Source organism: Vigna unguiculata, chromosome 9 (assembly GCF_004118075.2).
Source record: "Vigna unguiculata cultivar IT97K-499-35 chromosome 9, ASM411807v1, whole genome shotgun sequence".
Classification (NCBI taxonomy): domain Eukaryota; kingdom Viridiplantae; phylum Streptophyta; class Magnoliopsida; order Fabales; family Fabaceae; genus Vigna; species Vigna unguiculata.
In genome coordinates, this window is record NC_040287.1 from 38,952,809 (window position 1) to 38,969,534 (window position 16,726).

The window sequence follows — 16,726 nt, forward strand, 5'->3', positions numbered from 1 at the left end:
AAATAAATAAATATATGCAAATTTCAATAAATTTGGGAGAGCTGCCGAGAATCAGGGTCATTTGATTATCTTTCTTGCAATTAAATTTTGACGCGTCAAGGCTCCTCCAACTACCACTCTTCGTGCGTCCGCCAAAAAAAAGTCTATCATTTCTCACTGATATATACATTGTACCTTGATTCATGAAGAGGTAAAAATATTGATGACAAAATTAACAGTAATATATAAAAAGGCCAGCATAGGAAATAATAATCAAAGGATTTTCTTATAAAATCCTTTTAATCATAAAACTTATGTTATCGAAAAACAATAAATATATTAGATCAATTCCTTACGTTCTCGTGAAAATATGGAAAGATTAATAGTAATAAGTGAAGTGGAAATACATCAATGAAATGAAAAGAGAATAATGTGTCAATAAATTTATGATTAACTATAAAAAATATACAAATAACTGACAAATTTAGTATCATTAAAATTTAACGGAACTTCTCAGCCCTTGTGAAGATTCCGTACATAAAGGACACGAGGGAGTACAAAACCACGATGCGCGTTGCTTTTTAGGCGATAAATTCAGCTACTACCACTTTGATCTGATCTATCTATTAGTAGACGTACTCAAATATATTAACCACTTTTTGATAGAGCCCCAGCCGCAAACAGAAGATTCCTTCGAGAAAACTGTTTCAAACAACACAATGCAAGCGTCAAAAACTTACATACATACATGATTGAATCCTACAAAATTATAACAACATTATTCATGAAGTCATCTTACCCGCAATGAGTAAACTGGGGTTGATTTGGTTGCCAGAGTTTTCAGCGACCTAAGTCTGTTAGCATTCCCACTTCTACCAACGTAACGGAAGATATGGAGTTCATGTTCAAAAATTCAACGGGGATCAATCAGAGTCAAAACAGTTTTAATACAACATTCATAGTATTAACAAAAATAAATTTATAAAAAAAATAACATTACTGAAAATGCCATAAATATATCTGTTAGAATACCCAGCCACAAAAAAAAAAAAAAAAACGCTTCAAGAGCCAAACCAGTTATATATCTTAAAAAGTCGGTTTTCATAGTTTTCCAATTTAACGGATTTTTATCCCGATTAAAATGAAATCCAGATTTTAAAAAGTTTGACGTGGTAATTGAGTGTTAGTACAACTCTCAATGAGACTTCGTGGTAAATATATTATTTATTCCTGTAGAAGGTGAATACTAACCAGACACATTTTATAAATTTTCCCAAGAACTTGGATTAGTTAGAAATAAAAAACTTCCTATGACAAAAGATTCAAAAACAATTGTCACAATAGACGAACTTACTTTTCTTCAGCCCTTGAAACCTTGGTGCTCGTATTTACATCCCACAATTTTACAGTGCTATCAGCAGATCCAGATGCTAGAATAGAACCTTCAGAACTGATACATCCAACCATTATGAGTGGACCGTAAGTATTGTTACCAAATAGATAGCAACCTCAAAAACCTTTAATCCACTTCCTAATTGAGATAAAATATAGCAATAAGGGATCACCTGAATGCAAGGGACCAGACACAAGACGTGTGCCCAATCAAAGGTGTGAGACAGCGGCCACTAGAGAGGTCCCACATCATGATCGTGCCATCTTCATCCCCAGATGCCATATAGCGACCATCAGGAGACATTGCCAAAGACAAAATCATACCCCTGTGACCAACAAAAACCCGGACACACTCACCACTCTGCACATCCCATAGTCGAACTGTTTTGTCACTGGAACCAGTTGCGATGTAGTTGCAGTTGGCATGCCATTGTACACACTAAAAAAGAACACAAAATACGTAAGGATATTGGCTTAATACATAATGGTAAGAATAACTCAATTTTTACCTTCTAAGATTAGGTGGCAAAATATAGTTTTCTGAGACAAATACTTTGAACGTATATAACCAATTAGGAATTCAATTACACTATTATGAGTTAACAAGAGAAACAAAAGATAATTTCCCCTATTCAAAACAGACTTCACAAAGCCCTGCTTGATCATAAACTTAAAGATGTACACCTAATTAAATCACGGGTATGAATCCGAAGCAATTAATATGTAAATATAAAACAAAATAAGCTAGAGGCAAATATGGATCTAAAAAAGAACAAAATCTAAAAAAAACAGAAGCAACAAAGAATCTTGAATGCAATAACTTACATCAACATCAGACAAGTGCCCTGCCATTATTCTTAACGGCTGTATCCTGTCCATTGACCAAATCCTAGCAGTTCTGTCGTGTGAAGAGCTGGCAAAATAATGCCCTACAGGACTAAACTGCATCCACAAAAAGAAATAAATAACCCAGCCTTCCAGAATGTACATGCAGCCAAGAATGACGTCCGAAGGCAAGAAAAAAGGAATAAAGTATATTTGCACTAAAAAGCAGAATTCTACAAGCTGCAACTATTAATTTGAGGGTACAAAGCACAGCATTGACTCTTCAACAAATCCCATAGATGCATGCCCGTCATATACACAACTTTCTATTCGTAACAAACAAAAGTTCCATGACATCTTACCAGTAAAAACTGTGAAGTAATTTACAGAGGCAAAAATGGAAGAACTAGTTTGTATCATTTACATACTATACCACATTAAACAGGCAAGAAAATAAACAGGGTGGGATTGTATGTCCCTCACAAATATTATGCTCAAATGATAGGGGAGGCTTTGCTACATCGATGTCATTTGTTAGGCCACCTCTTTGCTTCAATCCTGTCTTGTTAAATTTATTTATTAAATAAAGTGGATCACATTAACAGACATTTGGAGCATATCTAACTTGCATATGCTATATTTGTTTAAGCAATTAAAGAAGTAGACATCATATTTTAATGCTTAAATTTTAAACTTTTATTCATGCAACTGGTACATTCACTATCAGAAAATAAAAGCTTGCAATAAATTGTTTTACCTGAACATCCCAGACAGGGTAATTGTGACCCTTATAACAAACAAGATTGGCATTAAGTTTGGTGCTCCATAACCGAACTGCATAAAGATTTAAGATACATAAGGTTCAGAATTGAAACTAATATTAAAGAAAAAAAATAGATACGACACAAAAATGAGATAGTCTACTTGTTGAGTCTGCTGAGGATGAAAGAATAAAATCTCCAACGGGACTAAAAGAGGCTGCATAAACAGGTCCTGAATGACCTTGAAATAGTGTATACTGTCTTTTCCCAACCCCTAGCCCAAACATTTGATCATTTGGTGGTGTTTCATTCTCACCCTGCAAAAGAGCTAATGATAGCAAAATTGATAACTAGACTTTTACAGCAAGCAAAACCATTTGGTCATGGTCAAAATGCTCGTAAATTGCATGAGATTTCGTCCACCCAAGTTTGCCACGTTCATTCAACTCAAATCTCAATTTACTATTAGAGCCCGAAGTGCACTGGTGCCTATGCGGATCACATTCTTAAACCACCAAAACTTTATTTTTCTATGTGAATTAAATGCTCCTAGACTAACAAAGTCCAAGACAATAATTCCATCACTAGATGACTAGAAAGAGTGGTACTGCTAAGAACCTCTCTTCTCTTTATACATGAGGCAGTGAAAAGTATAACTGCTATACCACTGAATGCCTTGCTTAAATTAATTACAGGTTGATATCATCAGTGTATTCTTAAACTACATTTTCTCTGAACCATTGTACCTGATTGACTATATTCACATTTCTCACGCAATGATGCAACAGTAACAGTATGTCTAAACAAAAGAAATTTACAGATACAAACTTACAATTAGCAGCTGGTTGTCCAAGCTTTGCCATATCCCAAACCTGGGTATACAAATCAGAAATTACTTCAATCAATCTAGAACTCCATAGAAAGAGGGTTTTCTATTAAGAGGTGAATGGAAGAAGAAATATAGGGAAGAAAAAAACCTTGAGTGATGAGTCAGAAAATCCTCCAGCAATTAATGACCCATCATGGGATATCGATGAACAGCTTAAACTGAGATGGTATGCAAAAATGAATTCAACAACAGAAATCCAAACAATATATAGATAACAATAGTAAATGTGTCGGACAATACCCGTTATGTGTATTTATAAATGTGTAAAAGCTAACTGACGGCAATGCAACACTGCTGAGCTGTACACGGTTCCTTAAATCTTCAAGGATGGACTGTTCCACCTCAGTTGGGCTGCAAATTCAGCATTACAAGAATCAGTTAAATGAAGTTACAAAAAGTTCAATATTTTGGTGATTGAAATATTTACATCAATTAGTAATATTAATACTTTACATTACGTAGGTAGCATCATATGATAACAAAATATACAGAAGTGGAGAATTTAGAAAATTACGTACTTTTCGTCCAATAAATATGTTGAATAACTAACTACTTCAAGAACTCAACTATAATTATAGGATTTCGATAGAAACAAATAAAAATAGCCCTTTTACCCTTCAAATTATGAGAAATGTCGGATCTAAACACTTTATCCACAAATAGAAAGACAAGTAAATAGTTATGTACTACCAACCCATCCAATTAGCCAACTTAGGCTAAAAATAATCAGTAACAGAAGTTTAAAAATGACACAGGAGTGGTCTCATTGGCAGGTGCCAAACACAGAATTCCAATTCAAAGTATATCCAAACCTACTTTTAAAGTGTAGGATCATCTGCACATAGTACATGACCACTCTTTCCGTTTAAACAGGATTAGATGCACCATAGAGGAGTCCCAAATCAACCAAGTCTTAGACTTGGAACTCCCGTTTAAAGTAGAGGCTTACCCTCCTACATCTTGTCGTTTATGAATAGAAATATAGAGAAAAGAATGAATTCTTTGGATGAATACAAAAAAGAAATGTATCTCTATTTAGTTTGGATGAAGAGAAAAAAATAGAAAAGAATAAGAAATGTATACACTTTTATTCTTTTTTAAGGAACAAGGAGAAATTAAGGATAGAACTAAAGAGTTTAGAGCTCACACTAAAAAAGAAAAATGAGAAAAAGTTTTCCATATGAGAATATGTGTGACAAAATTCTCTTGCTCTTTCTATTGTGTCAAGCAAACTAAATGGGAAATTTCTACCTGATCTCCATTCTCTATTCCTTTCCACCAAATTTCCACAGAAATAAAGGATCAAAAAGTAGTGGGAAGGCTTGCATTCACAGAGAAACTTGGAAACCTAGCTGCATTCTTAACTTCTCCATGTTTATGGTGTATATTTAGAGTTTCCTTTTTGCAGGGTTTCTTATACTCCTACTATTTGATGTCACCCCCACCTCCTTTCTAGTATATTTTCTTCATTTTAAAACCCCCAAAAATACAAAAAACAGTCATGCCCAGACCTCAACATCATTATTTCAGGTTGAACTTTCTTCCTGTCTGATCTAAAACAAGCATTAAACCTACAGCTACATAAAGCAACACAATGCTAGAACATCTACAACAAAATCAAAAAATGCACGGACGGGACCCAGGAAATTTTTTTTATCACAAAAAAACCATTTAGAATTCAGTCCATTTTAGGTTCCACTCAACTAATTGCAGATATCATGCAAAACATTGCAAGCAATAGAGCCCACCCAGCCTCAGAATTCTGATAAACTCTGTAAGCAAAAGGACTCAAATTATAAGAATAATTTTAATTCCAACCATAACAGGAAGGTAGCCTTATTAAATTTGGTTTTGATAATATGTGAATGCTGATTTTTTTTATTTGGCTATATGTTTAAACAAAAATGACAGTATAAAATACTAAAAAAAAATCCCTTTTAGATAACATATGCCAATCAAATGATTCATTTGCTCCAGCTTTAATAACATCAATTATTTTAGAATTGTGCCATTCACATTAGCTATACAATTTCTAATGAAAAGAAAATGAACATAATATCTTATGGGATAGAGAGAATACATTAAGGGTAAGGGGAGTTCAGGCTTAACTCGAGGAGCTGCAGGTACAGTACTGGCTTCAGGTTTTGCACTCTTTCCAGTTGCGCTACCACCCTTGTCCTTTTTTACTTTTTTTACTGAACCACCCTGCTTTCCTCCTTCAATGGATCTTTTCTAAAAGAAAAATATTCGAAAACTAAAGTGAAAAAACACTCAAATAAGACATCCCAAATTAAGACACATGCACACACTCTGTTTGAAAGGCCTAAATACTAGAAATAAATGGTGCCGTATTTCCTCAAATTCTATAAGAAAAAGTGAAACTTAATAAATTGACAGGGTCATGTAAATATTACTACAGATATACCTTAGTCTCGTCATTCTCCCCCTCTTTTGTTTCCCCTTCACCCTTTTCCGAGTCTGAAAGCAAGGCCCCTGCCTTCTCTAGCCGTTCTTCAAGAGAATCTTCAAGTAACTACAGGAGAAACACATTGAGAATTAAATCAGATAGTTATTGGTGAAGCAGGGCATTTAAAAAAGTTTCAAGTGTCTCTCAAGCTATGAAGGCACTTTCTATTGACAGAAACAATATAACCAGGAAAACTGGTAATTTTTTCAAAATTAGTAGAAATACTAGTAGACTCACCCCCCAGTGAATTTCTTTTTGATTTATCCGGTTCGCTGCTTCCTGGCTACTTCCAGTAAGGGTAACAGCTTCCGGATCATCAGAAATTAAGCTAGGTTGTCCGGGGGAAACTATATTTACAACAAAAGACGATGAAGTGTACGCAATAATAAGTAGTTCAAATGAATAGATGCAATCTATAACGAATAAAAGTACCTTGAAAGTTAATATGCTCATTTATAATACCGAGTATAGTGGTGGATTGTGTACTGTGTAGATGTTGCAACAGAAGCTCATAGGAATACTGGCAAAACATCAACTGCTATCAGCTTTCCCCATGTATTAGCTCCATTTTAATGGAAAGACATAAAGACCACAGTGATAAAAATTAAGAAACAAGAACCAAGGTAGACAAAGATATTGATGGTTCATGGGCTTCAGAAGAAAAATAAGTCATCTTTTTGAACATATTCCAGAGACATTGTGATAAATTTCATATATTTATAGTATAAAACATAAACTAATCTTGAGCGTAACCCCTGCATGATACTTCCATTAAGCCCTTGCATGAGCCAAATCCACCAAGATAAATGTAATCAATAGCAATGGCATACCATAAATGCCCACTGTAAATGCTGGGTAGCCAAGTGAGTCAGAGATTAGAAATTATGATACATCCCAAATTTTCCATCCCAATCAATAAGTTATCTGATGCCAAAGCTCCACACCTGAAGATGTGTGACACTATACAAAGATGATGATGAATAGTTGCCACCACTCATCCATGTGGTGTGCTACCTAAATCACAATCCCTGCAGTATGCAGTGCACATACATATAGGGGACATTGACTATAATTTGCAATTGAGAGGGTTTAAGGTTAAGATGGTCTTCTATTTTGTATGCCAGTATGGTCAAGGTTTACTATAATTATATCCAACTATATACACAGAAAATGATATAATTAGCATTTCTAAATGAGAGCAAATGTTAGTCGCATCTTAAACTGGAGAATACTAACTTTTTTATAATAAGTTTCAATTTTTTACATAACTATTTTGTAAGAAAGTTTCCAAAGTGTGTGTGCAATTTGGCTAAGCACAAATAAGCTAAACCCCAAAGAAAAAATACATTGAAATCCAGAAAGCTGTATTGCAAATGTGCGCCCTGGATGATGAGACCCTTGTCTCACTACAACCAGTAAAGTGTATCCAGGAAAAAAAATTAGTAACTAAAAACTTAGCGGCAAGGTCAACTTCCACAACGAGAGATGAGTAGTTAAATATTTCATAGAATATTAGTATTTCGCAAATCTAAAATTGGCTTATAGGATGCAACATTATAGCACTTCCTGTCTGCATTAAGTTTGTCCACAACATAAAATGAGAAAATGAACATTAATTTCAATGTATACGATTAAGCAATGACTCACAAGTCCCCATGGCCCAGCACACAAAACCAACACATTGGAACAACTAGCAACAGAGAGTTAGACCTACAACAACTTAAAAGCTAAATGAAAACCAAATTGCTATAAACTGACTTGCATTTAAGTTAAAGGCATGACCCAATAACATACATTATGACTTGAAAAGTCCCAAGGAGGAAAAGCAGCACAAATAATGGTCCAAACAATAGCATACGTAATCGTCGTTAAACAGTAAGGGAAGAAGCCACAGAGGGGGCACGGAACTAGAGTTCTGAAGGTTGCAGAAAGTAGTTGACTGAGATGATTTAATTTGAATGCGTGCAAAATAAAAATAGGAAGTAATTACAGCGCAGCTGATAAACACATCTAGGAGAATCAATTCGTTACCTCACATATCTTTATGTTGAATTTGCTCTGTCTAAGCGAGTGAGCGAATTCCATTTCCTGCACAAGAAATTACATTACCGTAGGAATATTTTACACTAATTGCTAACGACCCAACAACCTCGACAAAAATTAAAAGACCAATACAAAACTTTAGACAGCAACCAACCTCAAGATGGGTAGGAGAAAGAACTCCTTCTAACTTCTGAAGGTCACGCAAGTGCATCATTTCGTGGTCTTCACGGAAAGTGTTGAAGAAATTCCGAGCTGAAAACAGCAACTACAGTGAAACACAAACACAAAAACAAAAACAAAACAAAACACGTGCTGCATTGCACAAGTGCCCCCATTTAGAACACATGAAATTACCTTCCTGAACGTGTCCTTTCGCCACGAGGTCCATAAAGCAGTGGATAAAAACGGGATAAAGCACGCGAAGCAACTCATGCTGCAGGAATACGCCGAGAGACGTAACAAAAACGAGTGGAAACCAAACAGAAAAAAAGAAAAAAACGGATAAAGGAAAGTGAAAAGCCACGCGTTACCTTGTACAAATCCAGTGAAGAATAAGTCCATGTTCGCAGTTTGCTGTAGCCGTCGTGGAACCTAGCCGGACCACTCTCCAATCTGAAAAAGATAGGGTTTGAAAGAGGGGAAAAGTGAGTGCGGTGAGGAAACGAAGCGTGAGCGGAGGGTAACGATAAGAGGATGGAGAATGGAGAAGTACTGAGAGAATGCGAGGAGGTGGTTAGCAATGTCGGGTTCGAGAAGGGAATTGCTGGAAGAGGAATTGGTGGTTTTGTTATGCTGAAACTCTTCCTGGAAAATCTTCTCCGTTTGCGTGAAACCTTTCTTCTTCAGGTACGCGGTAACATATCCAACTATTTTATCGTCCTCCATTCTCTGATCTCACACCACAACCCCTTCTTCCTCGTCTTCTTCTTCCACTGCGCTCTTGCTACCTCGCGAATGCACTTTTTTTTGTAGAAATTTTATTTTTCATTGGGCTTATTTCTGAAACGGGGTCAGTTACATGGGCTTGAGCCGCCCTGGATAACCACCTTGTGGGCTTCAACCCGTTATTGGGTCAGACTAATTTTTCATTTTTTAAAGGACATTTCTTCCTGCACCTCCAAAGGCCAATGAAAAATACCATTTTACCCCTATCTCGTTCTGTTCTTCTTCCTCCACCATCTCTTCTCTCCCACCTTTTCTCTCTTCTTCTTCTTCTCATTATCTTTGATTCCCTATCCAGTTTTGAAAAAGATAAATGAAAGAAAATGATGTAAGTTTGATAGAAAAAATAAAAAATTATGATTGGAGACAAAGTTTGCACTCTCTTTCCCTCCCGCAAGTACAGCTCCTTCCTCCACTTTTCATTATTCTTCTTACTAAGACATGTTCTCAGTTCTACACTCCGAAATACAAAAATAAAAAATATATTTTAAATTATATAACTTAAAATATTTTTTATTTTTGTTGTACTTTGAATCGTGTAATTCAAAATAAAAAAAATTATATTTTGAATTGTAAATATTAAAAACACATTCTAAATTATATAATTTGAAATGAAATAAAAAATACATTTTATATCATATAATTTGAAATGTAAAGTTCGTATTCTAAAATTTAGATTGCATTTTTTATTTCACATTTTGAATTGAATGATTCAGAATATATATTTCGTATTTCAGATTATGTATTCTAAAATATATCTGAATTATGTATTCTGAAATTGAAAATGGAAAATAAAAAGGTAAAATTGAAATTTTCAAAATATACGGAGTTCCAGGGAAAAATGATAGAAGTGCAAGAAGAAATGCCTTTTTAAATAAAGGGGGAGGTGCATGAAACCATATCGTTTTTCTTTTGTTCAAATTAAAACAATCCATAATTGAAGCTAATAAGAATTTAAAGATTTTAAAATATAAAATACATTTTCAAATCAAAAATATGCACAAAACTATATAAATATTTCTATTCATATTTTTATTAATTAAATTTGAAGTTTTTAAAACATTTGAATATTTTTTATATTTATATACAAAAACAAGATGAAAAACTAATATAAAAATCAAAATGTCACGTCCTTTAAATTGAATAATTTTATTAAATAAAACATCACATAAATATAATATAAAATGAAAAATCAGTATAAAAATCAAAATGTGACATCGTTTAAAAGAATAATTTTATTAAATAAAATATCACATAAATATAATATAAATAAAGCACTGGACAAAAAGTATAAAGAAATTATCTATTACAATTATCCAATAATATATTGAAGAGGGATTAAGACACAAAACAGATGTCATAACCAGAATTTATACACATATTTATTCAAACTAGGAATTTGCTCACATAGCAAGAAATTATATTTAACATTATTCTTCAAAAAGGACTCAACGGTGAGCCAAAATCCAACACAAGGGCTAGATTGCACAGCAATGTCCTCATATGCATGGTGACCAACATGAATTTTCATATCTGCTCACACAAAAAATTTGGTAATCATTATAAAAAGAAGAAGGCAAACGTAAAACAGACATCAAACAGAAAGGTAAGCTAGAGACAAAAATATTTTTTTAACATATTAATGAGCGAACAAATATTAAAACAGGTTATGAACAAGCAAAATAGTAGACACCCAAAATATGTAATAGCAAACAATAAAACTTTATGACTCAATTATCCGAATATATATAATGAGATTGGATTCATGAGATGCTTATAATATTGTTCGATTAATGATGAGAACAAATATCAAAATCTTAGACAAATAAACAAAATAATAAATAAATTCATAAAAGAATTAAAGCATGACAAATCATTTAGATAATACACCATTTTTCAGTATTTAGTAAAAAAATTAACAAAAACTCAATTAAAAAACTCGTTTTTTTATAAAATTAAAACTTAATTAATTTTTTTTAAAATTAATATTTTAAATAGTTCTGGAAAACCAAACAAGACAACTCTGGAAAACCGATGACAACTTCATTCCCAAGTGTACCAACGAAATTTCAATTACGTGTCTGTCTATGATTGAACTGAAAATGAATGATATGAAAACGAGAGCGTTAAGAGATGACAAGTGTCCATGTTTGTAGCTTAATTATTGGTTGTTTGATAGCAGTTTCGCGTTATTCCTCCTCGCACCATTGCTCAAACATCGCTGTACTGCAACGATTCGATGGCGACTTAGGAATTCACTCCAAAGAGACCAACAAAACCTAGAATATACTCCTGATCTTATTTGTTTTAATACATGCCTCTCAAATATAAAATTATTTAATTTTCCAATCTTCAATAAACCTCTCCCACAAATACCTTATTACACAACATTTTTAACTATTTAACTAAATTTATAATTTTTTACATTATTTATTCCTTCTTCTTTTTACTCCAAAATGAAATGTTAAAAAAAATGCATAAGGTGAAGTAATGGGAAAGATTGGAAAATGGAGTGACCAAAAGTATATGGCAAGAATCTATTCGCTACCGACTACTGGTTATGATGCTATGCAACTGAACCATGAAATCAGCAAAAACATAATGTTTCATTATTACCAAATTTTCTTTCGGATGTGACAAATAAAATTTACCTCCAATGCTCTCTAGACATGTATTTCAATAATTGAGTTTGAACTTTTCAAGTAAGGCTTCGGTTTCAAACTTCGTAAATAAAAATATCTTTTCGAAAGTTTTAGTCAATTTTGTTTTAATGAAAACTAGTTAAAGAATAAATGGATACATCATATACCAAAATAAAATTTTCATTTAATCATATTTTAAATATTTCGATTGTCTTGAGTTCGATTTCAATGTATTTTTATTTTGTCCCATCTTATTATTCCAACATTACATAGAGATACCCATTAATTAAGACCTAATAAAAGGTGTATCTTTCTATCAAGACCTAAAGGGTGATTGATTCTATGGAGTAATGATCATAAGAAGGAACATTTTCATTCACAGTAAAAAAAAAAAAGTTAATTGTTAGATAAACATGTAACATATAAAAGCTTTGTACTATACTTAGGCAAATTCAGACAACTATCCAGTCTAATAAACTGTTTATATATAGTCTTATTATAAAAAGAATAGACAGATGGTCAACTGAATAAAATAATATACATAACGGTCCAAGCCGTCTACCAATAGTGTATAATGAAAAACCATTAACTCCAAAACTTACCAAATTACAAGCGAAGCTCCTATTGTCTTCCCACATATACATAGGATTTGGGCTTGGCCCAGACCCATCTAGAATCTGAACATTGACCCAACATAACTAAAGGGGGTCCAGCCCATAAGAAAAGGCAGACACAATTAATGACTTTATAAATACATATGGACCCCAACAATTAAAAAGGTAAGTTTTCATTCATTCACCAATATGAGATTTGATGTTTGAGAACCCTTGATGACTTGATCGTCCTTTCCGTAGGTAACCCCTTAAGGATTCAGACAACCAACATTAAGAAAAGACGCACACAAGTCAAGAGAAAACCAGTCCAAGAAATCAACGTTTGGGATAAGATATAATCTGTATTTTCTGACATTCTGTTGTTGTTTTCCATAAACAAACCCTAAAGTAATTATTATATAAGTTTGAAAATCCATTTACAACCTTGTTATAGCGGATGATATCTATGGAAGTAAATACACATATTATAACCCTAATCCCGACGAGCTCCTAAAATATCAATATACTATTTTTCATATATCAGAACACCATCTATTTTAAGATGTTATGTTATTAAAATGTCTTTTATTTATTACAAGCTGCCACGTGTTTGTTTTTTTTCTTCAGGTTGCTTATAAAAAGTATTTTATCGATAAAAATATTAAATGTTAAAAAGAAAAACTTATGTAATTTTCCTTTTACGGGAGATGGTCCTACAAAGTGCACAAATTTATTGTTTCTTATTATTCAAATTTGAAAATATTGATTTGATAGACATAACTTCATTGAAAAAAAAGAACATGGCATATTAATTGATGCGAAAATGACATAAAAAAGAGAGGTTAATGTAATGGAAAGGTTTTGAAGACAGTTGTGAGTGGAAGGGAAAATAACGAAAGATACAGTTATGGTGGTTTGAAGCGTGGTCCATGCTGCTGCAGCAAACATGAAAGGATAGCACCACTTAAATATGTAGGTTACACTTCAACTTCTCTCTAAATGTTTTCTTTTGTTTTATATTTTCAAATATTTAATATTAATAAAGTTAATTTACATGATATAAACTAATTTTATGAGAATGAACAATTTTTAAACTATTTCTTAATAGTTTTAATCACAACTACTTGTTGTGAGACACGATAATATTATTTAGATCGATACTCTTTTTTATTATTATTTGGAAACATGTTTAAGGAAAAGATAGTTTTAGCATAAAGGATACACGTGACATGTCGAAAAACATAAGAAAAAAATCAATATGGTTACAAAAAAATATCAACACTGCATACAAGTGAAGAGCCACGTGGAATGACATTTGTGCTACATTTTATGCAACAATAAAATAGAATAGTCGATTTCATGGTAATAATTTTTACTTTTTTAGAACTATATAAAAAGTAATAAAAATTAGTGCGATAGTTATATTTTTATTTTAGTTCTGGAATAAAACTCTAGTTTTTTTAAGGTATAATGCTCTTAGTCTAGAAATATTAATAAAAGTACACGTTTTTTATTGGATATTGTTGTTAGTACATAAGATAGATTAGTTAGAAAAAATAGATGAATTAAATTACGTAAATGTGTGAAAATAATATAACTATAAAAAAAATTCAAAACTATTTGTTTTAGTGATTTTAATTTTATATCTTTTTTATTAAAAAAACTCACATGCCAATCACTATTCCACCAACAGGTCAATGAAAGTGTCATCTATTATCGAATAATTATTAAAATACACATAATTACCCAATCTTGCTTAAAAAATTTCAACTATAGGAAGTATATTTTCTTACCCACCCAGTAACATACCTAACAGTATAAAATGTCGAAAGAAGAAATTTAGGTTTTTTTACTAGAACCACTATATGTAGTGGTTCTCCATGGCATCTTAATGCAAGGTTGGTTGGTGAATTCTTGTATTGCAACCTTGTTCTTGATTGTCCTAAGTAGATGGAAAAGGAAGATAGAATGTAGAAATCATCGAAAATTGAAGTTTGGTTTTAGAAAGTGATGTGATTATGTGAGGTTTGGAGGGATTAGCTCACCTTTTGGGACCAAACCTAAATCTCTTTCTTTCCACCTGTCTACACGAGAGGAGCGTGATTGGAGTCACTGTCCTCATCCTTCCAAAATTTTTAAATTTTGTATATTAGAAATTTATGCGTGTCATTAAATATAATAAAAAATAAAATTATTAATATATATTTTTACTTTCTATTTTTTTTTAATTATTTACATTTTGTGTTTGTTTTCCATTTTCTTGTATTGTCTTCTGTTTATACAGAAAAAATAAATAAATATAAATTTATTATTCTCATTTTATTTTTTATGTTTTTATTGTTGAAAAAATTATATAACTTTATATTATCTTACGTTGATAGTAAAATATTATTTTTATAGTGCAATATTATTTTTATTTTATGAATTTTTTTATTAATTATTCTATTAACATGAGATGAAAAAGTTATCTTTTATGTGTTTTTTCTTAATCAGATTTTAATTTCGATAATTTTCTTTAATTTTGAACTCTATTTTAACTAAGTATATTAATAAAAAATAAAGTAATAAAATTATTTTTTAAAAGTGGTGAAAGGGAACCTATAACACAAATTTAATTTTTTTTACCTCTTCAGAATTATAATTCTATATAATTATTCAATTGTTTAATTAGAAAAGTTTTTTATTAAAAATTAAAGAATAATATATAACAAATGTCATATTAATTCATTGGAACATGATTAAAAAAATATCCTTAAATATAAGAATATTTAATGAGTAAATTAAAAAAGTATATTTAAAATAGATCTATATCAAAATACAATTTTAAAATTATTATTTTGTTGAAAAAAAAAATATTCAACAAAATTTCAAAACTAAATTATGTAATTCTACTTTTGTATTTTTTTTAATGATAATGAGTTAGATATATAAAATTTAAATATGGCAAGATTCAGCCATCTTATATACTTATATGGTTATATGGAAATCAACTGAAGCTACCATGTTTTATAAGTATCATTCAAATAATTTATATATTCTAAAGATGGTATTTTAATATTTGTACGACTTTCTTCGTGATCTTTTAATTAAAAATATTTTATCCATCATCTACTTTTTGAAAATTTCAGTTAAAATATTATAAAGGTAGTTTTTCTTAAATGTTGTGATCAAAATAATAGTTGTGAAAAAGTTTCTGTAGGACCACATTTTTTTTTATTCTTTAGAATTGGTTTGTCTCAATCGAATTATAGAACTGTAATTAATTATAGTTTTTTTAAAGACTTGATTATCATCTTCAATTTTGTATTATTATTTTTATTAAAATGTATGAATCCCAAATTATGTGCAACATGATGTCATTTAGGCAGTAATATTTATTAAAGACAAATTTGTTCCTCCACCATTATATTCTTAATTCTTATGTGCTATTATATCTTTTAACTAAACATGGTGATTAAAAGAAAACCATTCAAAACTACCAAATCAAGTTTATGCTAACTATAATTCATCGTGGTTGGATTTTATAAACTCAACTTAATGCAATTTTTATAAGCATCATATCTAGTATCACTCCAATATTCCCACCATAAGCTCACTTATCCTAATTCCTTATAAACAAATTTAAAACTTTAATGTGAAAATATTAAATTTTAGTTATTTTTACACATGACATGTATTGTATAGATAATACGTGTTTAAAATATTTAGGAGATATAAAATTATGTATAAAATTACATCTCTAAATTGTTCAATCTTAAAACAAGTTATAATTTTTTTTCCCAAAGTTTAGATTCAACAACAAAAACATAAATGATAAAGCACCAAAAACGAACAGAAGAGTCACACACAAAATTTTATTGTAAAGACAAAAATACATAAAGATGATTGAATTAAAAAATAAAATAATCCACCATAAAAGATTTTACAAAATTGATTTCCAAATCATATATAAAAGCGCGAGAACAATTGATAGAGTTTTAACTTCAACGAAATATTTACTAAAAGATGTGAATAATGGTTAAAATGTTTGCCTTTGTTCCGTATATTTTTTAATTGTTAAAATTTATTGAAAACTCTAAAGTTAAGAGAGAAAATAATTAAATGAAAGGTGAGTCTCACACTTTATTTTTAAGTTATCCAAATTAGAAAAATAAGCTTATAGTATATTTAATATTAAAATATTTTCGTATTTT

The 16,726-nt window shown here is 31.1% G+C and overlaps 1 protein-coding gene across 1 annotated transcript; it reads right to left on the reverse strand.

Moving 5' to 3' along the window:
* Positions 1-331: 331 nt before the first annotated feature.
* On the reverse strand, positions 332-9,326 carry LOC114164454 (transcription initiation factor TFIID subunit 5). Its single transcript, XM_028049130.1, has 19 exons — positions 9,069-9,326; positions 8,887-8,968; positions 8,711-8,789; positions 8,511-8,608; positions 8,345-8,401; positions 6,746-6,833; positions 6,551-6,660; positions 6,272-6,379; positions 5,927-6,078; positions 4,087-4,197; positions 3,935-4,004; positions 3,790-3,829; positions 3,121-3,285; positions 2,954-3,030; positions 2,197-2,313; positions 1,545-1,810; positions 1,334-1,429; positions 779-851; positions 332-681 (listed from the first exon to the last, which is right to left on the reverse strand). Exons 1-19 carry the CDS (start codon positions 9,239-9,241, stop codon positions 628-630), a joined length of 2,016 nt encoding a protein of 671 aa, XP_027904931.1. The 5' UTR covers positions 9,242-9,326; the 3' UTR covers positions 332-627.
* Positions 9,327-16,726: the final 7,400 nt, after the last annotated feature.

What these genes read in the sequence shown, in the direction of transcription:
- LOC114164454 (XM_028049130.1), bottom strand. Translation starts at nt 9,241, where the DNA reads ATGGAGGACGATAAAATAGTTGGATATGTTACCGCGTACCTGAAGAAG. An exon ending in CACCTCCTCGCATTCTCTCA is followed by an intron (nt 8,969 to 9,068) that starts GTACTTCTCCAT and finishes TATCTTTTTCAG; the next exon opens with ATTGGAGAGTGGTCCGGCTA. An exon ending in TTTCTGACTCATCACTCAAG is followed by an intron (nt 3,830 to 3,934) that starts GTTTTTTTCTTC and finishes TTGTATACCCAG; the next exon opens with GTTTGGGATATGGCAAAGCT.